This window comes from Monodelphis domestica, chromosome 6 (assembly GCF_027887165.1).
Source record: "Monodelphis domestica isolate mMonDom1 chromosome 6, mMonDom1.pri, whole genome shotgun sequence".
NCBI classification, from domain to species: Eukaryota; Metazoa; Chordata; class Mammalia; order Didelphimorphia; family Didelphidae; genus Monodelphis; species Monodelphis domestica.
The window spans coordinates 297,310,691-297,338,214 of record NC_077232.1 but is presented as its reverse complement, the minus strand read 5'-3'; the positions used below and the strand labels follow the sequence as shown (position 1 = coordinate 297,338,214).

The window sequence follows — 27,524 nt, the reverse complement described above, 5'->3', positions numbered from 1 at the left end:
CAGTGCACATCTACTTGTCTTTTTTTTTTTTGGGGGGTGATTTCTTCCAGTGATATTCTTTCCTTGACTCTACTTCCTTCTCTCTATATCAGTTCCTATACATTGACCCATGGTTCTCAGTATCCATCTTACTTGTTTATTATAGTCCAAGTAAAATTTGATTCCCTGAAACATTCCTCCCAAGTATAGGCTTCTGCAGGTGGATAATAAGTATTCACTCTTCCCACATTCATCCAGATGGTTCACTTGTGCAGGCAGCAGTCAGTGGACTTACTGCTTTCTAGGGGTAGGAGACAAAAGGCAGTTAGAGCCCAGCTACCTTCTTGAGGTGACTGTGGTCTCTGGGAGGGGTCTGTACAAATGACAGAATAGCAAGAAGGTGAACTAAGAGTAAGGAGAGGGCCTTTCCAGAGGCACTCTATGCCAGGCAAAACCATTGAGATAGCATGGGGAGCTCCTGCTGGTATTAGGGAAGGATCCTCTTCAACAGCTCCAAATGAGGCTTTGGGAAGGCCATTCTTGGCATGGGGGATGATGTGAGCAAAGGTCAGCTAGTCAGGTCTGTGAGGACAAATAAAAGTCCAGTTTAAGCAGAACATGGAGCATGTCATGCAGGCAAGTTGTTCGAATAAGTCTGGAAAGGCCCAGTTGGAGTGGCTGGAAGACTCTCCCTCTGCCTCCCTGGCTTCAAGTCCCAGCTTAAACTCCTCCTACAAGAAGCCTTCCTTAACCCCTATTTGCAGTGCCCTCACTCTCTTCATTATCTTCTCTTTCGATTATCTAGAGCTGGTTTGTGTTTAGTAGTTTGCATGTTGTCTTCTGGTCAGCTTCTAAGCTCCTTCTGGATCCCAGGTGTCAGTGCCTGGCACATAAAAGGCATTGCATAATGGTTATCAAATGAATGAAGTGCCTGGAGTCCTGGGATCAGGCACTTTTACTTGGGGAGGGAGCCTCTGCAGGTTTTGAGTAGCCTGAGAACATGAGCAGAGAACAAATGAGGAGATTCCCCTAGTAGCACCTCTGGAGTCCAGGGAAGCTATTCATTGATGGGGGAAGTCCCAGTGTGCGTGTGGAGTATTGACTAGAAGATAATTTCCATTGATAGGGAAAGAGAGAGGAGGGGGTCACCTATTCTAGAGAAGGATAGGGCCAGATGTGAGAGAGAAGATGAATTCAGTTTTGGACATGGTTGATGACACATCCAGTCTTGCTCCCAGGAAGCCTGAAAGAATTGAATATCTAGCTGATCGTGTTTTTGCAGCTGAATTAGTGACCCAAGAGGCTGCCCCTGAGTCAATACAAACTGGATTGGAATCTCTTTTGAGTCAGGGACCCTTCCTGCAACTTCTCCAGGTGCCTAGACAGGTGATGCCATACATTTACTGAGAGAGTTTCCTCTGTATACCAACGAAATTCTTGGTCCCACTCTGTTGCTGCATAGCTATAGTTATAAAGCCCCATTAGATGGAGGTGGGGGTGGGGGCTGGGGGAAGCCAGCCGGCAGGCCTTTGATTTTATTAGAAGAAACTCCAGATGGAGAAAGTGAGTGCTAGACATTCTGACATTGTTTTGCCCCAGGAAGTCTTAGCCCTTAGAAAATGGCGCTTATCATAGTGAACTAGCAGGCATCTTGTTCAGCCATCAACATTACCAGTGGTGCTTACTTTGCTCACAACTTCAATTAGTATCTCATTTCATCATGAACCCATGTGAAGAAGTTTACTGAAAGACAGATGTACCTGTTGAGTGTCGGATTAGGTCAGAGTCAAATGCTATGTTGCTAGTTCAATCAGAATCTTGAGGAAATTCAGAGAACCATATTATGATGGGATCAACTCAATTGCCCAATACGCATCACCTCTTTATATTTTCCCCATTAAATTTCATCTTATTAAATTCAGTTTTGGATTTTATTTTTATTTTGTTTTGTTTTTAGAGCGCCCCCCTCCCCCATTACATGTTTGAGTAATCATGTTCTGACATTTTGTGATCCATGTTCTCTCTCTCCCCCTCCCTCTTGCTTCCCCAAGGCAGGTTGTATGATATAGGCTTTACATGTGTTATCATATAATACATAGTTCTATGTTCATCATATTGTGAAAGAAGACATATATCACTTACATTAGAGAAAAATGTATGGAGGAAATAAAGTGAAGAATGGCATATTCAGACTCCATCAGTTCCTTCTATAGTGATAGATAGCCTTTTTTCATCATGAGTGTAGCAGTCCACCCCTAGCTATGGGCAAGGGGAACAGTTGGTATGTACAGAAGATTGTCTTAGAAGAGAGCATGCTCAGTCTTGAGCATGCTCAGTATTGCACATGGCTGGGAAGCCTCTGACCCTTGACCCCAGCTTCCCCCAGGTTAGGTGGGAACACAGGTTTCTTTGTGCTCACCTGGTTAAGAGAAACCACACCTATACCTTGTCATTACCAATGAGAATCATCCCTATGTACTGTGTATATTTGCATATCAAAGACTATATTTAGCCCAGCAAGCTCTGCCTCTCTCTCTCTTTCAGGAGCTGATGGCTGTCCTGGCTCCATCTTTTCTCTATCTTTCTCTTTCATCTCTCTGACCTGTGTGGTATTAAATGTGGATCTCTGGACTGGTAAAAAGCCTACGGAAGGGTCCTTTGATCAGAGCTTAGCTGTGGCTCATGGAAAATTAATAAAGACTCATTCCTGCCACCTCATATCTCTAATTTGACTCCATCATCCCCCTCGTGGCATCTAAAACTTCTATCCTGTCTCTATCTTCCTACCTTAAAGCTTCTCTCCCCTCCGAGGAAGCTTTAATGAGTCCCTTGTGGTTATCCAGGATCCTTACATTGCTGACAGTTAAGTCATTTCATGGTTGATTATCATACATTATTATTATCATTGTGTGCATTTTTTTTTGTTCTTCTCACTTCACTTTGAATCACTTCATAGAAGTCTTTCCAGGTTTTGGGGTGATCATTGTCGTTTTTTATTGCACATTATATATACACTCATATACCACAACTTTTTCAGTTATTCCCTAATTGATAGACATCCCATTAGTTTCTAGTTCTTGTTGCTATAAATATTTTTGTATAAGTAGGTCCTTCGTAGACAGACTTAGTAGTGGTATTGTTGGGTAGAAGGGTATGAACAGTTTGATGGCCCTTTGGGCATGGTTCTATAATGCTCTCCAAAATGGCTATATCAGTTCACAGCTCCAGGGACAATTTTCCCACATCCCTTCCAATATTTATCATTTCCATTTTTTGTTATATTAGCCAATCTGATAGATATAAGGTGGTATCTCAGAGTTGTTTTAATTTGTATCTCTCTCTAAGTGATTAGGAACATTTTTTTATATGGCAAAAGATAGTTCTAATTTCTTCATCTGTAAATTGCCTGTTTATATCCTTTGACCACTTGTTGGAGAATTCTTTATATTCTTATACATTTGGCACAATTCTCTACATATATGAAAAATGAGAACGCTTGTCAGACACTTGCTATAAAAATTTTCCACAGTCATTTCCCTTCTAATCTTGGTTGAATTTATTTTGTTTGTGCAAAACCTTTTTAATTTAACATAGTTATCTTTTTTTACATCTTATAATTTTTCCTCTGTCTTGTTTGGCCAGAAATTTTTCCTTTATCCATAGAGCTGAACTATTCTATGCTCCTCTAATTTGTAAATGGTTTCATCAATGGTTTTATTTCTAAATTATTTCTAAATTTCTAAACCTAAACTATTTGTGCTGTAAGGTCCATACTGTTTTACCGTTTTCCCAACAGTTTTTGTCAAATAGTGAGTCTTCTTCCAAAAGTTCAAATCTTTGTCAAACACTAGAGCTTAGAGTTTCAGCTGATTTGAGGTGATATATTCTACTCTGACTTATCTTATCATTAAAGCATGGTGTTTAGTTCTCCCTACTTTATATCCCAGGTAAATTGGATTACTTTTCCTTCTGTGCTTTCATTTCCATCAGTGATGCTAAATGTTTAGAGGTTTTTTGCATTCAACTATATTTTAATGATCTCAACAATTTTTTTGTTCAAGTTGTTTCCATTTGAAATTACTGATACAAAAACTAAAAGTAACATAGAACAGTTTGTTCAAAAAGGATTTCTTTTTTCCTGAAGCTTTTACATTGTGTTATAATAATTAACCAGTCTTTTACCATTAAATGGAAATGGTCTGTTGAGGCAAACAGCTCCTGAGACCATTCTTCTACCACTGAGCTGGAGTTGGGTGGTAGACCCTGCACAGAATATCCATGGAAGTTTTTAGTTAGGTTGTATGTCGTTGGCCCCTCTACTAGCCTTCTAGTCTTCTTCCTTGATGATACTAGCTGCAGGCAGGCTCTGTTTCATACTAGAAAGAGCACAGTCCAAAAGAGGATAATCTGAGAAGCTTGTCACTTCCATACCTTGCCTAGGACCATGCCAGTGATGGCAGCATCACTATTCTTGGGATGTTAGGGCTAGGCCATCTTCCAGCTTCTCACCGAAATGAAAGTCAGTCTGTCCTTTAGGCCAGCAAACATAGGAGGAGCAGTGAGGCCCCTCTAAACCAGTGTGCAGTCATTCTGTTGGCCCTGATTTGGTCTGGGTGGTTCTGGAAAATGATTTCGGGGTGTCCTATCCATTGGCTGGTCATTTATTCTCTTCATCCTCAACCACATGACCTTGGGGCAGACTTCTTTGACAGTATGGGGCTGACATCTCTAATTTGGCAGAATTGACATTACCTTGAAGCCTTCTACAGACTTTCAGCTGTGATGTTGTCTGGTGCAGACATCTTCCTTCCCACCATCCCCACCCACCTATGCTGGTTTTAGAACTCTAGTAGTCACATGATCAGTTGATAGAGTATCAGTTCCACCAGTCTGGTGTCAGATGTTTTGGAGGGGTTGACCAGGTGCTTGTCAGTTGGGCAAGCTGGTAGCAAGATGCAATCTGAAGCAGAGATGTTCCTTGAGCATTGCTGTTCTTCAGCTGTCTTCTCTGAACTAAGGCTGTTTGAGCTTGAGTCAAGCATGTTGTCTCTGTATCCAACCTAAAATTGGCACCAAAGCCCCTGGGTCTGGGTGGTGGCCATTTGTCTTACCCAAAGTGATGACTTTTTTTTTTTTACTATATTCTCCCCTTAGCTTGTGGCTCTGGTTTTGTTGTGGTTCTACATAATTCATTTTGGTGACAACAATTAGTTGTTTCACACCCAAGGTGCAGGCAGGAGGGCATGCTCCTGAGTCTGCTCTTTGAGATAATGTGGTAGTGTTTTCAAAAATGACCAAGACCTCTCAAGGTGATGTCTTGTCTTGTTTGTGAATTGGATTTCAGTGAGACAGTTGTCCAAATTCACCAGCCTCACTCTTCCAGCATCTTCAAAGTCCAGGGGAAAAAGTCAGGATGACTGGTGATGACCCAGGATGCAATAGATTACATTGGCCTCTTCAGTGCCTGACCAAGCTCAGCACCCCATAGCACCTGCTTTAACCATCTTCATGACCGTTGGAACAAATTGTTCTCATTCGTCCGTTCTATTGGGGGAAATCTTGGAGTTGACATCCCTTTAACTCACTGACAGATTTGAGGCCTGTCAGGTACCCTCAAACTGGTTTAACTCATCTTCCCAGGCAGTTTTGCCAGTGTGACCCCTGGTCATATTACAGCTTCCTAAGGCCACGTGTGAGAGTTGAGTGAAAGGTAGACACCAGAGGTTCATGAGCAGCCTTGCTCAAAGACGCTTCATAAGACTGTCCTTCTTTGAGATATCAACTTCAGTCCACCAACACCTTTAGCAGCAATCAGGATGGCACACTCAGCTGAAATGGGCCTTTAATCATGTTCTTGATAAAGTTCCAGGCATTGATGGGAGTCTTCTTGCCCATTTTGTTTAAGTTTAATGATGGTTTTCACGATGTTTGGGCCACAAATCCATTGTTAAATATTAAGCAGAAATTTGGCCTCACATGCTTCTTAGCTGTATGGCTCCGGGCAAGTCACTTAACCTCCATTGCTTAGCCCTTGTGGCTCTTCTGTCTTGGAACCAATACATGTTATTAATTCTAAGACTGAAGGTAAGGGTTTAAAAAAAAAAGTGAAGTAGAAATCTCTAAATCGCATGCCCTTTGACCAGTAATAACAATATTAGATCTGGATCCTAAAAAAATTAAAGAGAAAAAGGGCCCATGTATACAAAATATATGTGGATCCAGATCTATATATATACTATATGTGTAGAAAGAGAGAAAGCCATAGCAAACAACTGGAAACTAAGGGCACCCATCAACTGAAATGACTGGACAAAATATGATAACTGAATGTGATAAGAGTATAGCTGTGTTGTAAGGAATAAAGAAAAGGACAGCTCAGAAATCTGGAAGGACTTGCATAAACTCATGTAGATTGAAATGAGCAAAACTAGGAGAACATTTTATATAATAGTGACAACATTGTAAAGTCAAACCATTTTGGGAGAATTCAGGATTGTGATCAGTGCAGTGACTGTGATTTCAGAAAAGCGATGATGAAGCCTATGGTTTACCAGCTGATGGAGGTAATCGGTTTAGGATCCAAAATAAGAAAGACATAACACTTTTGGACATAACTATTGTGGAGATTTATTTTGGTCTTGACTCTCAATTTTTAAAAATTTATTTTTTCAAATTAGCAAAACTCTGCCTTTCCACCCTCTGAGCACCCCTCCCCATTCAGAACAATAGAAAAACAAAACCCCTGTTATAAATGTGTAAATTCAAGCAAAACAAATTCCATATTGTCTGTGTTCATAATTTTAAAAATGTGTTTCTTATTCTACACTCTGATAGCCTTCACCTCTATCAGAACATAGGCATCTTGTTTTATCATTAATCCTCTGGAATTATGGTTGAATATCCTAGTGATCAGAGTTCCTAAACCTTTCAAAGTTGTGTTTATCATATTATTGGCAGTGTCTTAATTGTTCCAGTTCTGCTCACTTTATTCTGCAACAGTGCAGTTTTCCTATGTTTCTCTGAAACCATTCTCTTTATTTTTTTTATGGTATAGTAGTATCCCATTGTCATTTTATGCCACACCTTATTCAAACATTTCCCAATTGATGGGCATTCTTCTCCCCCCCCCCCCCCCCATTCCTAAGCTTTTTAGTATGTCATAAAGAGCTGCTATAAATATTTGTGTACACCTTTAACTGGAGCTTATTTTACTTAAGACTAATCATTTCCTTAATCTAGCCTTCCTTTAATTCCCCCCTTTTGCCTTCTCCTATTCTAATTTGTTTCCCTTTTGAGTATTAGAAGGCAGGGTATTTTTCCTTCCTTTGACTAGTCAAAATGTTAACCTCTCCCTCCAAGATAATTTTCTCCAGCCTTCCTGTCTCTTTTCCCCATAGTATATTCCCCTCTTTACATTTTTCTTTTAAGATCATTATGATATAAGAGAACCACTTTCAGGTCTCCAATCTAATTAGATGACCTCTGATGATCATAGGGCTCAGAGGGAATACATGTATCATCTCATATTTGAATTTCAGCAGTTTATCTTTGTTTAGTCTGTTAGAATTGTTTGTTCATGTTTGCCTTTTTGTGTTTCTCATTCCTTTGTTTGAACTTCAAAGTTTCTTTGAAGCATTGGTCTTTTCATCCAGAATGCTTGGAAATCCTGTTTCATTTAAGATCCATTCATTAAGATTTTTTGTATGGATAGGTCATTCTTGCTTATAATCCTGTATTCATTTTCTTCTGGAATATCATATTCTAAGCTTTCTGTTCCTTTATTGTGGTGGCTGCTAAATTGTGTGTTATTGGCTATGATACCTTAGTACTTTAATCCTTTCTTTTAAGTTACTTAGGATATTTTTTCTTTTACTGATAATCTAGATTTTGACTGTATAAAATTCCTGGACTTTTTCTTTTTGGAGTTCCTTTCAAAAGGAGACTAATGGATTCTTCCTCTTTCCAGCAAAAATCAACCTTCTCTCCTTCCCTGTCGTGAAGAATGAAATAAAAAGAGACCTTTTGTTAGAGAAATAAATTTCCATATTGACCATTTCCAAAAAAATTTTCTCTCCTTACTAGCTTGGCATTATGAGTCCTAACTCTTTCAGAGTTGTTTGTTTCTACCTTTATTGTGTTAAAATGGAAGTGACTTGCTCCTGACCACACTTCTTCCTATGTCCTTAGACCTCTCTATTTCTTTGTGCCAACCTGGGCTAGAAAAATGACTCACTGACTGTTTTTGGATTTCCCCATCAGGATCAGTCTGGCGTGGTTTTTAGATCTGTTTGCAGGAATGGGGAGATAGAGTTTGCATACTTTCTGCTACTCCATCATCTCTGCTCTGCCCACTGTCCAGATTTTCATTTTTCTTAAATGGGGAATAGGAAGGGTAGTGTGATAGGATAGCTCCCCAAGAAAAATAGAGGGGTACTGAAGCATTTTTTCAAATGTATAAGAAGAGAATTAAAAGGCTTACATTATATAACCAAGATATCTGTGAAAGATGCATGTTGAGTTTATTATATATTTTATTTTTATTTTAATTTATTTATTTAGTCCATTTAGAACATTATTCTTTATTATATATTTTAAAAGAAAATTAAGCTATATTTCCTAGATACTCATAGTTTCAAATATATTCCTTTTTGTGTTCTATTAAACTGCCTGTTTTATTTGCTGTTTAAGTTCAGAATTTAGAAAAAATTTTAATTGAAATATGTATATATATTAAACACCCTGGAACCAAAGACAGGTCCCTTCTTTGAAGTATAATTCTATACTTATGCTATATCTTAGAGCATTTTTTCCATATCTGAGTGTTCAGAAACCATCCCCTTAAAAAAAAGCCCTATAAAGGTGGCTAGGTTGCTCAGTGGACACAGCCAGGTCCAGAGATAGTCAGTCTTAGGTTCAAATCTGGCCTCAGATACTTCCTAGCTGGACAATCCGGGGCGAGTCACTTAACCCTTATTACCATACCAATTTTCTTCCTTGAAACCAATACAGTCCCAACTCTAAGGTGGTAGGTAAGGGTGCTAAAAAATAAATAAATAAAAATTCGGGCTCTGACTTTGCCAAAAATTTAAGTTAAGCTTATTGGTACACTGTGACAGAATTGTCTGCGTCTTTCAGTCATCATAGACATAGAACGTAAATGACTGGAGACTATTAGGTCTGGGTATCCAGCCTAGACTTTTCATTAAAAATTTTAAGCTACCCTTTCAGTTCTATAGAAACTATTCATAAAGAATAAGATTCCCTAGTTTTGCAGAGTGACTCAGTCTAACTGGCAGGACTTCGGTCAGAGCTGTGCCTGATGGGAGCTAACCCTTGCTCCTTGCTGGGCCAGTTGTCTCAGCTCTAAAAGACTAGTTTCTGGGAGCAGCATTGTCATAGAAGAGCACTTGGCCCTCGGCTTGAAATTAGAGTGATGAAGAACTGTGTCTTTGGGTGGGACAGTTTTTAAGCTTTTGATGAATGTGACTGGGGGAGAAATAAGCGTTTTCTGTTCAGTACTTGAAAACCTGTGGTGGCACTCTGAAATCAGAATCGAATGGCTCCAATGCTGCTTCTGAAACAAGTCCAGAAGCTGCGTGTTAATCAGAATGACTCACGCCACACACCCACTCTATTTATTGTCAGATCTCGTCATTTCTGCCTTTGTAACACGACGTGTACATCTCCTCTCCACTCACAATACGGTCACCCCTTCACATGGGCTCTTATCGCTTCTCAGCCCTGGACTACTACACCAGCCTTCTCACGTGCCTACTCCAGCCTGTCCTCCAATCAGCTGAAAAAGTGATTTTCCTAAAGCATATGTCTCACTGTGTCACTCCCCTGTCCATTCCTGTGGCTCCTTAGTTCTACCAGGAGTGACCTAAAATCCTGTTTGACCTTTAAGGCCCTTTGTGATCTGCCCCCTTCTTTCCTGTCCAGTCCTCTTACATTTTCCTCCCTTCCACAGGCTCTGACCAGCTACTTTCTCTTCTTCAAGGCTAACATTCTTTCTCTTGACCCTGGCTGTCCCCCAGGTCTGGAATGTTCTCCCTCCTCACCCCAGATTCCCTGGCTTCCTGCAAGTTGGCTCCAGCTTGTGGTTAAGGTCTTTCCCTCTGTCCTCATCCCACTCCTGTGGCCTCCTACTTGCACCCTGTGTGTTATCTGTATGTCCCACCCATTGAGATGCAAGCTCCTTAAGGGCAGAGACCCTTTTTTTACCTTACTTTGTATCTCTAGCACATGCCTGGCATATACACTTAAGTGCTCAATGAATGCCTGCTGACCAACCGACTTGACAGACTGGCTGGCCAGCCTTCTTGCTCTACTGAACTTTGCTTTTACCCATCTCTCATTCCCAGTCTAGTGTCCTCTCTCCTTTGAGCCGCTTGCCATAAATGAACAGAAGGACTCCCAGAAGAGAGCCACAGCAGATTTGATTTCCCAGGGCGGTAGTTGTTTCTAATCTTTTTTTGTGGGGAATGTGACCTAAGGTGGGTGGCTGTATGTGTGTTAGTGCTTCTGTAGCCAAGACAGACGAAATAAGGAGCTCACTAATGTTGGGTGAATTTTAAAAAATTAAGTGCCTACTGTGCGGTATGTGTGGGGAATACCAAGATAAAATATACATACCTGTTCCTGCTGTCAAGGAAGGATTGTACTGAATTGCTACATGTGCACACATGTATAGTACAGGGAAAACGTGGAGAGGGAGAGAACATGGATGTGGGGAAGGGACTCGGAGGAGCTGGAACCTGAACTGAGCCCTAGAGGAAAGCTTGGCTCCAAGACATAGGTGAGGGATGGGCTCATTCCACACTACTTCTGGGAAAGCATAAATGTGAGTTTTTGAAAGGGAAGAGAATGAAACAAGGCTCCATCAGCCTGAGGCCTGGAATGCCTGGCTAAGGAGCTTGTGTTCTAGTGATATGTACCTTACTTAGAAAGCCTGTTTTGGCATCTGTGGAGAAAAGAATGAAGAGAGGAGAGATGGGAAGCAGGCAGACAGGTTAGTTATTTTAGTAGTCAAAGAAAGAAGTGATGGAGGTCTGAATTAGTATAGATTAGTATAGTATAGTATAATTAGTATAGATAGATAGATAGATAGAAAGGGCCTGGAGGCAAGTGGTAGTGGGCATAAATCAAGAGGGCAAACTGTTTGATGTGATGCCAAGGACAACATGTTTCTAATGGTCTTCCCAATGCTGAAATTCATATTTTCAGGCGTGATTCAATAAGATTTATTGTCATTCTATGGTTGGGGAGGAACAAATAAGGATCATGCTGAAAACAAAATTATGTATGCTGCTCCTTTTTTCATGACCCATCCACAGGTATTTATTAAGACCGTACTAGGTCAAAATCATATGGCATTAGCATTAGATTAAGTGAAAGGAAATACATAAATATTTACTGAAAAGAAAGTGTGTTAGATACGGCTATGTTGTCTTGGGTTGACTTTCTTTTTCTGCACTCAAAATAAAATTGTCCTGTTGCTGCAAAGTCAGAGCCTGGTGTTTGTGCTTAGTAATGTCAGTTTTTATGGTGCCTCCAATGAATCTGTCTTGAAAGCATTTCACTTTGGGAGGAAAGCGTTTGGATTTTTTAAAGAATTACCTATGTGTAGACATTGAACGTTTTCTGTTATGCTGAAAAATCATGGACCTTTTAAAACGGCAGAAGGAACCACAAAAATCCCTCTCCACTGCCACCACCATTTTACAGATGAAGAAAGGAAGAGAATGATCCTTTGAGCTCCAGACTTGTGTGGCTCATCTTCTTTCAACCACAAAGCTAGAGCCCAGGTCACAGCCCTTCTACACTACTCTGTCCTCACTCTTTTCTTTACCCCATCTCCATGCTTCCTTTTGGCTAGTCTTCACAGTCATGCTTTTGGGAAATTTGTTGTTGTTCAGTCTTTCTGTCATGTCCAACCCTTTGTAACCCCATTTGAGATTCTCTTGGCAAGGATTCTGGAGTGGTTTGCCATTTTCTTCTCCAGCTGATTTTAAAGATGATGAAACTGAGGCAAACAGGGTAAAATGACTTGCCCATGGTCATATAGCTAGGAAGTATATGTTGCTGGATTTGAGTCTTGCTGACTCCAGGCCTGACACTATCCTCTGTGCCACTTAGCTATTTATACTCTTTGCTCAAGCTATGTGAAAGGGGAGGAAGGACAGTATTAAAATGTCAGGTATACAGTGATTCTTCTCTTCATATGGCTTAGGATAGGTTTACTATTCATCTATCACCAAAAGTGGGAGGAAGAGGAAGACAGCCAGGCCTGCTTGGGAGCCCAGAGATTCTCTGCTAGTTTCCATTTCTCCTTTGAAAGAACTTGGACTTAAGGATGTTGCCCTGTGCTGGGCTTTCCCTGTAGGTGTGCCCCTGTGGACAGTCTCCACAGCCCTGCCGGCTGGCTTCTGGGAGTGTCATTCTTGACTTGATCCTGTTGCCTGCCACTTTTCATTCTCTTCTTTCTGCATTTGTATAATTTTCAGTAGAGGTACTTTAAGTTCTTGATTTAATTATTCTGACTCTTGAAAATTCATTTCCAAGCGTCTTCTCTGTTGTGAGGTGATGATAGGCAGCTTCCTTTAGGGCAGCGGTTCTCCACCTCTCAATTTGTAGCAATCAGAAGACGTAAGGCATATCAGGTATTTACATTCCGAATCATAACTGTAGCAAAATTACAGTTTGGAAGTAGCCACCATTTGGGGTCATTGCAACATGGGGAACTGTATTGCAGGGTCACAGCATTAGAAAGGTGGAGAACCACTGCTTTAGGAGGTAGTGAAAATGTGCCAGATTTAGAATCTTAAGATCTTTCTGTCCCCTGGGAAGACATTTAACTTCTGGGCCTGGGTCTCCTTTTCTGAAAAAATGAGGACATTGAAGTGGCTGACTAATGGAGATCATTCATTCTTGGGATAAGGCAGCTTCCCTGTGTAGGCCTCTGCTCACTGAACCTTCTAAAGGTCAGAGCCTCCATCACATCCTTCCTTGAGCTGCAGGGGATGAAATAGCTTGTCTTGGAACACATTTCCTGATAGACCCCTCCCCCCAAGAGGAGCCCTTAGCTAACATTTAGATTGTGTTCACTTATACTAATAAGCCCAGGCAATGATAGCAAAGAAGACCTTGAGACTGACTTTATGGAAATATGGATTAATCCAAATAGTTCCCATGCCTGCCACCTTGTAGGGGGTCTCCTCTGTGGTTTCCTGCTTTTAGTCTCCCCTCTCCAATCCAAAGGCCCTGAGCAAGGGCCATAGTTTCTTCATCTGTAAAATGAGTGAGCTGAGGCTTGATTTCACAGATCCCACGGTAATTAGTAAAAATCATAACAATAGCCCTGGGATAGCTGGAAGGGATCAGTCCTTTCATTTTATAGATGAAGAAGCTGAAATTCAAAACAAATTGCCTCAATATCTCCCAGCTACAAAGTGGCCTACTTCTATAGGATCTGAACCCAAGTCTTCTGACCTTCCAATCATCAGCTTGCTTCTCTAGATAAAGCGCTTAGCATGCCAGGCCCATACATGAAGTTAAGCCCAAGAAAGGGCCAGGAGAATTGATAGATAATTGATAAATAAATAAAGAAAATAACTTTAGCATTCACATGTCCTTTGTGTCATCTTTGAGTATTAGATATTCAATTTAACAATTTTTTATACTCCGAATTTTCAGGAAACATGTGGAGCTTTAATTTGCTTCAGTAGGTAACTATGCCCAGAGAAACTAATCTTTTACTTAAAACAATACATGCATTGTTAACTGCTGGAGTTTGACAGAATTCTCCTGAGGAGAATGGTTTTCAGCTACAAGACTCCTTAGCAGCCCTTTGGATTGTGTTTGTACTGGTGATGGGATGGGGGTAGGCCAGGGGTGGTATTTGGAGTCAAATCCCTGCCTACCATTTCCTCTGGTGTCTTTAGGCTGAATTGCTTAACTGTTGGAGCCCTGAGTTTTTCTCATCAGCAAAATTTGGGGACTTAATTGGATTTATGATTTGGCCTAGACTTAGGATTTCACTACTTTGGGGCTCTCCCAAGTAAGGAAATACAATTGCTTTTCAATTTTTAATTCTGGGTGCTGTATGGGGCATTGAGAGGTACATATATCCCTCAAAGAATGTTAGAGTTGGAAGGGACCTTGGCAGACTCAACTTAGGAAAGGAGCCCTAACTGTAACATACCAGGCCCAAATAGTTATCCAACTTGGAGACTCCCAGAAAGAAGGCAGCCTTTTCTACTTTGGGGCAGCTTTATCCTTCTCTTTAGCCTCCAGTTGTGTCTTTCTAGCTCTTCTGATAATTAACCACAGCTATCTTTTTTTTTTTAATTTTTAAAATTTTATTTAATTAGATGATTTAGAATAATTTTCTATATTTACAAGACTCATGTGCCTTCCCTTCCCTCCCCTCCCCTCCCCTCCCCTCCCCTCCCTTCCTCTCCTCTCCCTTCCCCTCCCCTCATCCCCTCCGATATATGATGCACAATTCTACTGGGTTTAACATGTGCCATCGATCAAGACTCATTTCCTTATTATTAGTACTTGCACTAGGGTGATCTTTTAGAGTCCACTTTCTCAGTCATACCCCTACCGACCCATGTGATCAAGTGGTTGTTTTTCTTCTGTGTTTCTCTTCCCACAGTTCTTCCTCTGGATGTGGATAGTGTTCTTTCTTATACGTCCCTCCAAATAGTTCTGGATCATTGCATTGCTACTAACAGAGAAGTCTGTTACATTTGAATTTACCACAGTGCATCAGGCTCTGTGTACAATGTTCTCCTGGTTCTGCTCCTTTCACTCTGCATCACTTCCTAGCGGTTCTTCCAGTCTCCATGGAATTCCTCCACTTTATTATTCCTTTGAGCACAATAGTGTTCCATCACCAACAGATACCACAGTTTGTTCAGCCATTCCCCAATTGAAGGGCATCCTCTCATTTTCCAATTTTTTGCCACCACAAACTGCGTGGCTATGAATATTCTTGTACATGTCTTTTTCCTTATTATCTCTTTGGGGTATAAACCCAGCAGTGCTATGGCTGGATCAAAGGTAGACAGTCTTTTATCGCCCTTTGGGCATAGTTCCAAATTGCCTTCCAGAATGGTTGGATCAATTCACAACTCCACCAGCAATGAATTAATGTCCCAATTTTGCCACATCCCCTCCAGCATTCATTACTTTCCATTGCTGTCATGTTGGCCAATCTGCTAGGTGTGAGGTGGTACCTCAGAGTTCTTTTGATTTGCATTTCTCTGATTATAAGAGATTTAGAACATTTTTTTCATGTGCTTATTAATAATTTTGATTTCTTTATCTGAAAATTGCCTATTCATGTCCCTTGCCCATTTATCAACTGGGGAATGGCTTGATTTTTTGTAGAATTTATTTAGTTCCTTATAAATTTGAGTGATTAGACCTTTGTCAGAGGTTTTTGTGATAAAGATTATTTCCCAATTTGTTGCTTCCCTTCTAATTTTGACTGCATTGGTTTTGTTTGTACAAAACCTTGTTAATTTAATGTAATCAAAATTATCTATTTTGCATTTTGTAATTTTTTTCTAACTCTGGCTTGGTCTTAAAAATCTTTCCTTTCCCAAAGATCTGACAAGTATACTATTCTGTGTTCACCTAATTTATTTATTGTTTCCTTCTTTATGTTCAAGTCATTCACCCATTCTGAGTTTATCTTGGTATAGAGTGTGACATGTTGATCTAAACTTAATCTCTCCCATACTGTTTTCCAATTTTCCCAGTAGTTTTTGTCTGTTAGTGGATTTCTGTCCCAAAAGCTGGGATCTTTGGGTTTATTGTAGACTGTATTATTTCCCTTGATATTCTTGATCTTTTGTTCTTCCAAATAAACTTTGTTATTGTTTTTTCTAATTCTATTAAAAAAAAAGTTTTTTGGTAGTTTGATGGGTATGGCCTCAAATAAGTAAATTAGTTTGGGTAGTTGTCATTTTTTATTATGTTAGCTCTTCCTACTCATGAGCAATTAATGTTTTTCTAATTATTTAGATCTAGTTTTAATTGTGTGGAGAGTGGAGAGCTATCTTGTTCCCTAAACTTCTATGGGTTAAATATATTTAGTTCCTTCAGCTGATCCTCCTGGCATTAGATACAAGCCTTTGGCTCTCCTTTGGAGGCTCTCTAGTTAATCAGTGTACTTGCCAGGCCTGAATGCCTTCCTCCCTCCAGAGAAAATGTCCATAGCAGAGGCCTCTGAAACTCCATTTATTTTCTGGCCTTTCATTTTCCACTTTGGACTCACAATCAGTGGGCAATTCACTAAGCACCTCCAATTTTCCCCCAGTGATCCTGCAGTTTTACCCCACCCACCCTATGTTGCAGTGCGTGACCAGTCTAATAAGGCTATATGTTTGTCCACTGAATTTAATCAGACCAGATTCAGCCCGGTTTCCCAGCCTATCAGGCATTTCCTGGCATCATGATAAATTCCAAGTTACCTATACTTGCCATCTTTGCCTTAATCTCAGCAGCCATTGTTAAATGGAATATCATATAGGACCAAGGACAAGTTAAGTCTCTGAGGTATAGTTTCTTTCTTGACAAGCTGGAATTGGACCCTGAATCCATTCTAGGGTTACTGAACCAGTAATTGGCAGGACTGTGATTCCAGGCTCAGCTCCCTCTTCAACAGGCTGCTCTGCCTTTGGGGTTTGCAGAATAGGCCCAGTCTGCTATTTTCTGTGTAGCTGATTTAGGGATTATCGAGAGAATGCTGACTAAAACTACGTTAAAAAAAATGTTCTTGGTGCTCTTTTGTCTTTTCCATTGTTATGTCTGCCCCAAAACAACCCTCCTTCCTCCTAGAGGCCTTTCTTGTTACAAGTACCTCCAATGTTCTGTACCTGAAGCTCATCACCTACCTCCTTATTACCAAGAGGAGGGGCCTCTGTCTTGTTCACTTGGCAAGCTTTTATTGAGTGCCTGCTGGGGATTGGCACTGGGAATAGAGGAGAAGGGTGACAAATTTGGCTTTTGGCTTGAAGAGGAAGGAAGTTTTAACACACAAATGAGTACCTCCAGTGTAGATGGAGAACACTAATAACCAGAGTAACCAGGAAAGACCAAGAGCTGGCAGCAGCTCCAGCCTTAAAGGGAGCTCAGAGAACATTCCAACTGGCTTTGATTCTCAGGAGCCCAGATTGGGCCTTGCATTAAATCTGAATGCTGGTATATTTTAGGGGTTTTTGTTTGTTTGTTTGTTTTTACATTTATGCATATTTTGTTCTGTTGGTGAGTTTCCTTCTGTGTCCTAAGAATACATTTTAAAAGTAAGGAATTTTTTCCTTCATTGGCAGTGTCCTACAGTGTAATTTTCCCAAGTGTTATCAAGATCATGTGATGGTTACATTAGCAGATTTCCTGACTTCAGGGAAATAGAGAAATACATTTTAATTTCTCTAGGGCATATTGTTTTATTTTTGACTTTTAAGTGACCTGGGTTAACTTAGACTGAAATAGAAATGCAAATGTATAGTTTCTTATTTAACAATTTTGTGTTTAAAAATTTTGTGTTAAAAAAAGTGAATAAAATAAGTACTCTAAACTGTAGATGTTTTTATGAATTTGTCTGAGTTTTATAATCTAAAACCTCAGATACATAGAACCTTAGAGATTATCTAGACCTGAAGGTTTTAACCTGGGGACCTGAGTTTGTTTTTGTTTGTTTTTGTTTAAAACGATTTTGATAACTTAATTTCAATGATTGATTGTATGCTCTTAAACATTCTGAGAAGAGGCTCCTGGACTTTATAACATTGTTATAGGGAGTTTATGACACACAAAATAAAATCACTCATTTAATTCAAGCCTCTCATTTTTCTAATTGGGAAATGAGACACCTCTAATCAGTGACTAGGTCGGGATTGTACAAATAGCAATTGACAGCTAGGATTCAAACTCAGGACCCAGTAAAGTGAGTAATCTTGTCATTACCCAGGTCAGGGAATGAATTTTTCTTGGGTGGTTGAGAGCATCTGCCTTTTCACAGAAAACTTTCTTTATTTGGATAGTTTGGGATGGAAGTCTTTAAAATTCTATTACATAAATATGTTTTGTTTAATTAAATAAAACTAAATTTAAAAGAGAAAAAAATGATCACATATGTGTCTGCCTTATAGTAAAGACCATAGTTATCGACTCTAAATCACCTTTTTTTAGTGACCCCAGGTCATTGTCACGAACATTAATTATTGAGAAGTGATGGATTTAAGATGCAGAGTAAGACATAACATTTTGGGATGTGACCACTGTGGCCATTTGTTTTGCTTGACAATGTATATTTGTTGCAAGGGTTTTCTTTTTCTTTTTTTTTCTGGTGTGGGGGGGAAGTACATAAGTACTTTGTTCATTGAGAAAATGGTTGGGGGCAACTAGGTGGCTCAGTGAATCGAGAGCTAGGCCTAGAATTGGGAGGTCTTGGGTTCAAATTTGACCTCAGAAACTTCCTAGCTGTGTGACCCTGGACAAGTCATTTAACTGCCTAGTCCTTTTTGAGTTGGGGGTTTCCTAATTAGGTTTCTTCTTCCAGCCAGTTTTCCAAGCAAGACCTTATTGAAGTGGAAAGAACACTGGACTTGGGTTCAAATTCCTGTTCTTTGAGTATGACATTGGGTGAATTCCTTAACCACTCTGGGCCTCAGTTCCTTCATTTTTAAAATGAGGGAGTTGGACTGGATGACCTACAAGGTGTCCGCCTCTTCAGAATCTCTGGTCCAATGAATGGACTGCTGTTTTTGTCCTGCCCTTAGTAGGCCTGCCAGTAACTGGCTTTTCTACTTCCTTTTTGCCTGAAGGGAAGAAATACTCCAATTAGGGAAGTGTTACTGATTTTGAATTGGACTGCATCTAATTAATCTGCATTGAATTTATGAAACACTTATGGAAAGTCATTGGAGATGAAAGTCCAATTTACTATTCATTAAATATAGTGATAATTGCAAAAAAAGAGGTGGAAGAAATATTGAAAAAATATTTATGTGACTGAAGAGCCCTTCAATCTGTGTTTTGAGGGAGAGTGGGATTTTCTCTCCAGTCTGGTAAAACCTGATTTAGGCACATGTCAGTCAATTAACACACATTTACTGGGTGCCAGCCGAGCACCAGGGTTGCAAAGAAATACATCATTGTTCCTGTTGGATTTTGTTCAGAATTTCCTTTTGATGGGAGAGGGCTAGTGTTCTTTGAGTAAGCTTGCTACTTCTTACTATGAAGTATTTTCTCTTGGATGATGCTTTGTATTTTTCTAACAGGCTAAGGAAATCCTCACAAAAGAATCCAATGTACAAGAAGTTCGTTGTCCTGTCACTGTCTGCGGTGATGTCCACGGCCAATTCCACGATCTGATGGAACTCTTTAGAATTGGGGGAAAGTCGCCAGACACAAACTATCTCTTTATGGGTGACTATGTAGACAGAGGTTATTACTCAGTGGAGACTGTGACTCTTCTTGTATCATTAAAGGTATGGTATTTTTAATTTTTATTTTAACTAATGAAAAAGAATTGCTTTCTTTTTTTCTAATTTTAATTGTTAAAATAAGGAAAAAATATATTTTTAAATTTTATTTAATTATATGATTTAAAACCTTTTTCCATGGTTATAAGACTCATTCTTTCCCTTCCCTACCTGCCCCCTCTCGTAGCTGACGCACAATTCCACTGGGTTTAACATGTGTCATTGATCAAGACTCATTTACATATTATTAATATTTGCAGTAGGGTGATCTTTCAGAGTCTACTTTCCCAGTCATAGCCCCACCGACCCATGTGATCAAGCAGTTGTTTTTCTTCTGTGTTTCAAATAAAGGAAAATATTAAGCAGGTTCATTGTTATATTCAGAATGCTATTCTATTTAAAAAAATTTTTAATTTTGTGGTTTAAAAAAAAATTCCAAAATCTCTTCCTCCTCTTCCTCCCCTCTCCCTGAGGTAGTAAGCAATAGATTTTACATGTGCAATTATGTAAAACATTTTCCCTTATTAGTCATTATTTTCCCTTATTAGTCATTCTGTAGAAGTCAGACAAAATAAAAAATAAAGAATGTAAATGAAATATATTTTAGGGTTCATTCAGAATCCCATCAGTTCTTTCTCTGGAGGCATGTGGTGTTTTCATTATGAGAGTTCTTTCAGAATTATCTTAGGTAGTTGTATTGCTGAGAATATCTAAGCCTTTCATAATTGTTCATTGTATAATATTGCTATTAACTGTGTATATCATTCTGGTTCTGCTCACTTCACTTTGAATCAGTTGGTGTAAGTCTTTCCAGGTTTTTCTTTCTTTTTTTTAAAATATATTTTATTTGATCATTTCCAAGCATTATTCGTTAAAGATCATTTTCTTTTCCTCCCCCCCACCCCCCATAGCCGACGCGTAAGTCCACTGGGCATTAGATGTTCTCTTGATTTGAACCCATTGCTTTGTTGTTAGTATTTGCATTAGAGTGTTCACTTAAAGTCTATCCTCTGTCATGTCCCCTCAACCTCTGTATTCAGGCAGTTGCTTTTTCTCGGTGTTTCCACTCCCATAGTTTATCCTTTGCTTATGAATGGTGTTTTTTTTTCTCCTGGATCCCTGAAAGTTGTTCAGGGACATTACACCGCCACTAATGGAGAAGTCCATTACGTTCGATTATACCACAGTGTATTAGTCTCTGTGTACAATGTTCTCCTGGTTCTGCTCCTCTCGCTCTGCATCACTTCCTGGAGGTTGTTCCAGTCTCCATGGAACTTCTCCACTTTATTATTCCTTTGAGCACAATAGTATTCCATCACCAACATATACCACAGTTTGTTCAGCCATTCCCCAATTGATGGGCATCCCCTCGTTTTCCAGTTTTGGGCCACCACAAAGAGCGCAGCTATGAATATTTTTGTACAAGTCTTTGTGTCCATTATCTCTTTGGGGTACAGACCCAGCAGTGCTATGGCTGGGTCAAAGGGTAGATATTCTTTTGTCGCCCTTTGGGCATAGTTCCAAATTGCCCTCCAGAATGGTTGGATCAGTTCACAGCTCCACCAGCAATGAATTAATGTCCCTACTTTGCCACATCCCCTCCAGCATTCATTACTTTCCTTTGCTGTTATGTTAGCCAATCTGCTAGGTGTGAGGTGATACCTCAGAGTTGTTTTGATTTGCATCTCTCTGATTATAAGAGATGTAGAACACTTCTTCATGTGCTTGTTAATAGTTTTGATTTCTTTATCTGAGAACTGCCTATCCATTTCCCTTGCCCATTTATCAATTGGAGAATGGCTTGATTTTTTGTACAATTGATTTAGCTCATTATAAATATGAGTAATTAAACCTTTGTCAGAGGTTTCTATGAAGATTTTTTCCCAATTTGTTGTTTCCCTTCTGATTTTAGTTATATTGGTTTTGTTTGTACAAAAGCTTTTTAGTTTGATGTAGTCAAAATTATTTATTTTACATTTTGTGATTCTTTCTATATCTTGCTTGGTTTTAAAGCCTTTCCCCACCCAAAGGTCTGACATGTATACTATTCTGTGTTTACCCAATTTACTTATTCTGTGTTTACCCAATTTACTTATTCTGTGTTTACCCAATTTACTTCCAGGTTTTTCTGAAATCATCAGTATGCTCTTCTATTTTATGGCCTACTCAGTCTGGCAAGCCTGAATCCTAGGCATTATTTTATTCATCTCATGCTTTCAGTCTGCCACCAAAGGCTTTTCTGCTTTCTTTGAAATGTCTCCTACATCTGTCCTTTCCTATTCCCACTGTGCTAGTCAAAGTACAGGTTCTCATTTTGGTGCCTGAATTACTGCTCTGTCTTCCAAATCAGTTTCTTTGCTCATTGACTACTTCCCTTCTCTAAACTGTCCTCACTAGCCTCCCACTCTCCTGTCACTCTTTAGCTTAGAAACTTGTAGTGATTTCTGCCTCAAGAGGAGAACCTAAACTTGATTGTCCTAGCATTGTGGAAAGAACATTGGATTAGGTGCCAAAGAGGGTGAGTTTAAATGCTACTTACTCCCTGTCTGACCTTGGGCAAGACTCTTCCCATCTTCAATTCTCCATTTTTTCCTCTTTATGATGGGGGGTTTGAATTCAGTTATTTCTGAGATCTTTTCAGGCTTATAGCTTGGGGCCCTTGTCCTATCAGGCAGGATCCTTCACAGGTTGTCTGGAACATCTATTTCCCCCCATCCTCATTACTCTCCACTCTGTCCATATTGTGCTTATTCCCAAATCTGTGCTTTGTCTCTGTTGTCTTCTTTTCCATTGAACCTTCATATACGTTCATTCCTTCAGGATAGAGCCAGGCGAGCATTTTATGGGGCCCATATAAGATGGGAAAATTGTCTCTTTCTCAGCCCCCTCCCAACAGAAAATGAACAGTAACCCTTTCCCAAAAAGTAGCGTATTTCATTAGTTTAATAGAGCAGGAAACCAAAATGCAATTTGTCGTTCTATTTAAGGACAATTACAAATTTAATCACAATTCCCAGACAATCCCAGAATGATGTATTGGGTCATCAGAATGCATGGGTTTTGTGCCATCTTATTTGATCCCCTGAGTAATCTCAATTGAACAGATATTTATTAAACATGCAAGCTAATCACAGTGGAGTCAAATCATGAGCTCCCTATGAAACAGAAAGAATGAATAAATGAACTTAAATACAATAAGTGATTGAATTTTCCTGGCTATTCAATAAATGTATGCTTAGGTATGTATCAGCAGTAGGTGAGAGGTAAGAACTTGCCTCATTTTAGTCCCAGGAAATCTATTAAGGCACTGTGCAAGCTAATTAAAAATAGTATCTCAGTTGATCCTCCTAACAACCCTGACAGGTAAATGATATTATGATACCCTTTTTTACAATTGAGGAAACTTAGACAGTCAGAGTCAAGCAGCCATTAAGTATCTGACTGAGGCTGGGTTTGAGTTCTGGTCTTGCTGACTTCAGACCCAACAGGTACTCTACTTAGGTGCCCCCAATTCCCAGGAGCATCTGGCCATATCTTGTCTGGTCAAATTGAGGGTGAGTCTAGAATAGAATCTCCTCCTTCATGGAAGAAATGATCGTGACTAGAGGCTCACACAGGCACCTTGGTAATTTTTCAGGAAATCTGTGGAGAGAGATTGGTTCTCAAGGCTTCTCTGGCTGGCTAAAGATTCTTGTGCCGGTGCCCACCCCTCCTTCCTCTTATCTGTGTCTCCTTCTTCCATCTCTCTCTTCCCAGCCCTCTTCTCTTTTTTCCTCTCTCTCTTTCTGTCTCTGTCTACTTCTTTCCTCCAAAATAATTTGTGTCATTGTGAAATAAAGGGTGGAGAAATTCTATAAAAGGTACAGAAAAGAACCAAATCTGCAGTTCTTCATTTAGGTTTTATAATATTTAATTAACAAAGGCAGAATGAGAGAGTCCTGATGTTCACAATCAGGAAAGACTTGGGTGTGTTTCAGGTTTAAAGAGCCCTTGTAGGCATCTGTTTAGCAGTGCTGGTTTATTTGGAGACCCAGGCCTGCCTCTGACCCTGCTCTTGTTCTACTCCTCTGCCTCCTCCCCTCCACAGGCAGAAGGGTAGGTCCTCTTACCCTTAGTGCTTTGAGAGTATAACCTGGTGCACAGTAACAATGTAATGATCAACTGTGAATGACCTAATTATTATCAACAGGGCAGAGTTCTAGGACAGCTTTAAGGGACTCATGTCTTAGGTTAAGTTAGGTTAAGTGCAGATGGAAACATGCCATTCTTCACTTTAGTTCTTCCATGAATTTTTCTCTAGTGTAACCTGATGAGCATGGAAATATGGATTGCATGATAAGACATGTACAACTTATATCATGTTACCTGCCATCTTGAAGAAGGAAGCAAAGAACATGGATTTCAAAATGTCAGAAAATTATTATTAAAAATTTTTGTTGATTTGTAATCTGTAATTTATTTTCTAAAAGAAAAGGCCCTCATTCTGGAAGGGCCTGAGAGGTACTCCAGGTCACCCCACTCCTCTTGACAGAGGACCAGGCCACGCCTCTGGTCAAGCTGTGTCATTAGGCATTGACAGGACACTCCAGTTAAAGAGACAAGTGATATGTTTTACTTCAGTAAAGCAGACATAGTGAAAATGTCTAGTGAAAAGATTCCTTTCTGTTGTCAACATGGTGGCCCAAGTAGAGATTGGCTTGAGGCTTTGGAAGGGAGGAAGAGTAGTCCAGTGTGCTGTCTGTAATAGGCATTAGTCCTCAAGAAGTCCTGCTGGGATCGGGGTGCTCCATTTTAAGGGATATTTTAAAAGTAAAAGTTGCTTTCTTTTAGTGACCAGTTGCTTATCTGCTCCCTTCTCACTCTAGTGATTCTAAAATGGACATTGTGAATTTTGTACTGAGGTTTCTGAGAAAGCTCTATCTTTTGGCCTGAAGTACTGTCATCCAAATAGGGTTCTTCCTGTTCCTGGTCCAGCCCTGCAAATCTTACCATACTTCCTTGGAACAAATCGCTGAAAAGAGACAAAAGTAAAACAATCCACAACATTGGCCTCTTGCCTGGCAATGCATGGCTGCCAGACTCCTCGCCCACAGGACTGGCCTTGGACCTCCTCCCTTTCCCTTCCATTTCTGGAGCTCAGAGCTTACACGTGTCTTACAGCCACACTGACTGTGCTTAAGGGGCCGTTTTCTCTCTGCATTTGCCTGATATCTCACTTTCTTCAGGCCATTCTAACATTGATTCCTCCTTTTCTGCTCTGCCTGTAGCCCAAGTAGGAAGTTAATTTTGGTTTCTCCTTTTCCCTCTGTCTTCCATGCCTATTCATGCTGTTTGTATTCTTTCAACTGATAGCACTGTTGTACCTATTCGTGTAGTCCATGGTTCCCAAATGGTAGCCTCTTCCTCAAGAGGCCCCACATGGCTTGTGTCAGTTGCCTGTGCCTCTGCCTCATTGTCTCACTTTGCTGCATGGGTCAGCAGAGGCAGCCCTGTGAGATTTCCAAGCATAGCCTCCCTTTTTGTCACATATGTCATTGTCCTAATTTGACTTCTCTCTTAAGAACTTGTTACTTCCTGGGGCCTTCTCATCTTCCCTTTCAGATGCACAGATGATGACAACTAGAATTAACTGTACTGTGATGAGGTTTGTTAAACATTTAAATTCAGCACCATGATTCAGACCGGCTCACATGGGCAAGCAAAATCCTCTCTACTCAGAATGAACTAGTTAGGTTTCCAGAGTCAAAGAGAAAACTAGTGAACAGAGCAGGTACTCTCAGGCCAGACTTTTCTGAACACAAAGTAAACACAAAGCTACTTCAGAGGCCTCTCGGTTCATGGAAGCCACTCTGGTTTCCAAACTTTATCTCTTCTAAGCAGCAGCAGCAGCAGCCAAACAACTTTGAAAACTCAAAATGAAGATCAGCTCTGTTAGCTAGTGATTGGAATGAACAGATAACTTTAACAGCGTCCAATGAGAAATCATGCCTTAAACAACTTTTGGTAACAGATAAGACTACAAGGTAAAATAATCTCGTTCTTGAGCTGAGTCCATAGACAGGGGAGACATGCTGATGACATGAATGTGTGAATGTGTTCCCCACAACCTACCTGGCTTAATGGTGGAGCCATTATCAGGTGCAAATTTGTGCCTAGGACTGCTGGTTTTTTGTTTGTTTTGAGTTTTCCCCTTTTTATTTTATTTTTTCTTCCAACCTACGTAGCCAGGCTAAGAGGAAAAAAGGGTGGAGAGAAATGGAAAGAAGGATTGGAGGGGTGGAGAAGGGGAGAGGAGGGAGAAGAGGGAAGGAAGGAAGGATTTAAGTGCTTTTCTGTATACAAAGTCCTGTGCTAAGCCTGATAATACAAATGGAAGAGTCAGAAGCCTCTTCTCTCAAGGAGTTCACTTTCGAATGGGGGAGACAACATACTGGGAACATTTCAGCTACAGGTCGTTCTACTCAGTACATTTGGAGAAGTTTCTTTACTGAAACAAATGAAAACAAAACTGTTTCTTTTAAATTGCCCGAGTCTTATTTGGAACTATGCCCAAAGGGCACTAAAAGACTGTCTGCCCTTTGGTCCAGCCATAGCACTGCTGGGTTTGTACCCCAAAGAGATAATAAGGAAAACAACTTGTACAAGAATATTCATAGCTGCGCTCTTTGTGGTGGCCAAAAATTGGAAAATGAGGGGATGCCCTTCAATTGGGGAATGGCTGAACAAATTGTGGTATATGTTGGTGATGGAATACTATTGTGCTAAAAGGAATAATAAAGTGGAGGAGTTCCATGGAGACTGGAACAACCTCCAGGAAGTGATGCAGAGTGAGAGGAGCAGAACCAGGAGAACATTGTACACAGAGACTGATTGATACACTGTGGTACAACGAATGTAATGGACTTCTCCATTAGTGGCAATGCAGTGATCCTGAACAACTTGGAGGGATCTGCGAGAACGAACACTATCCACATGCAGAGGAAAAACTGTGGGAGTAAAAACACCGAGGAAAAGCAACTGCTTGACTACATGGGTTGAGGGGATATGATTGGGGATGTAGACCCTAAATGATCATCCTAGTGCAAACACCAACAACCTGGAAAATAGGTTCTGATCAAGGACACATGTAAATACCCAGTGGAATTGTGCGTCGACTGCAGGAAGGGTAGGGGTAGGGGAGGGAGGGAAATAATGTGATTCTTGTAACCAAGGAATAATGTTCTTAATTGACTAACTAAATTAATAAAAAAAAGAAGACAAAAAATAAAAAATTTTAAAATGTAAAATGTAAAAAAATAAATAAATTGCCCGAGTCTTGCCAGGAGCTGTTTTTTCCTTTTCATTGAACAGATTTTTTTTTTTAACATAAACAAATAGGCATAAAAGAGACCTAAAGGAAAGAGCAGCCACCAGCAGCATTCACTCATTCACAAAACCAAACCAGTCAGCTCAGTAATTGCTGGCTCTCTGAAATGGGGAGAGCTCCAGCTCCAGGGTTGCGGCATAATAGGTTCACTAGGTCAGGAGCTGGAAAGGTTCTCAGAGGCTCAGCCAGGGCAAGGGAGTTGCCCAAGGTCACAAAGGTAGTATTTAAACTTAAGTCCTCTGATGTCAGAACCTCCCCTGTAGTTAGACCTTTTTCTTATGCCAAAGGTACTAGACAGTCATCCAGGCTGTAAACATTTCTCAAGGCATTGTGCTAAGTGCAGAGGATACAAAAAGAGGCAAAACACGTTTCTTGCCATCTATGAACTTACAATCTGATTTTGGGGGGAGGGGCATGAGAGAACGACCTATATTTGTATATGAATATATATGTACCTATGATCAGAGAAAGTGGTCTGGAGGAGGATTCAGTAATAGAGTTAAAGGAGCAGTCAGAGAGGAAGAAAGAGATGCAGGAAAGAAGAGAGTAGCCAGGAGGAGTGATGAACAGTGTCCAAAGCTGCAGAGAAGTCAGGGAAAATGAGGACTGAGAAAAGGCCTTTAGTAACTTTGGAGAGAGCAGTTTGGGTGGAATGATGAGGTCAGAAGCTTGTTTGT

General features: G+C 40.1%; 1 protein-coding gene across 1 annotated transcript in view; it reads left to right on the top strand.

Moving 5' to 3' along the window:
• Positions 1 to 27,524, top strand: part of PPP2CB (protein phosphatase 2 catalytic subunit beta) — a 44,723-nt gene that overhangs the window by 2,473 nt on the left and 14,726 nt on the right. Inside the window, exon 2 of the mRNA XM_001363754.5 lies at positions 19,278 to 19,487. Coding sequence (XP_001363791.1) covers positions 19,278 to 19,487 — 210 coding nt within the window. The remainder of the gene's footprint in view (positions 1 to 19,277; positions 19,488 to 27,524) is intronic.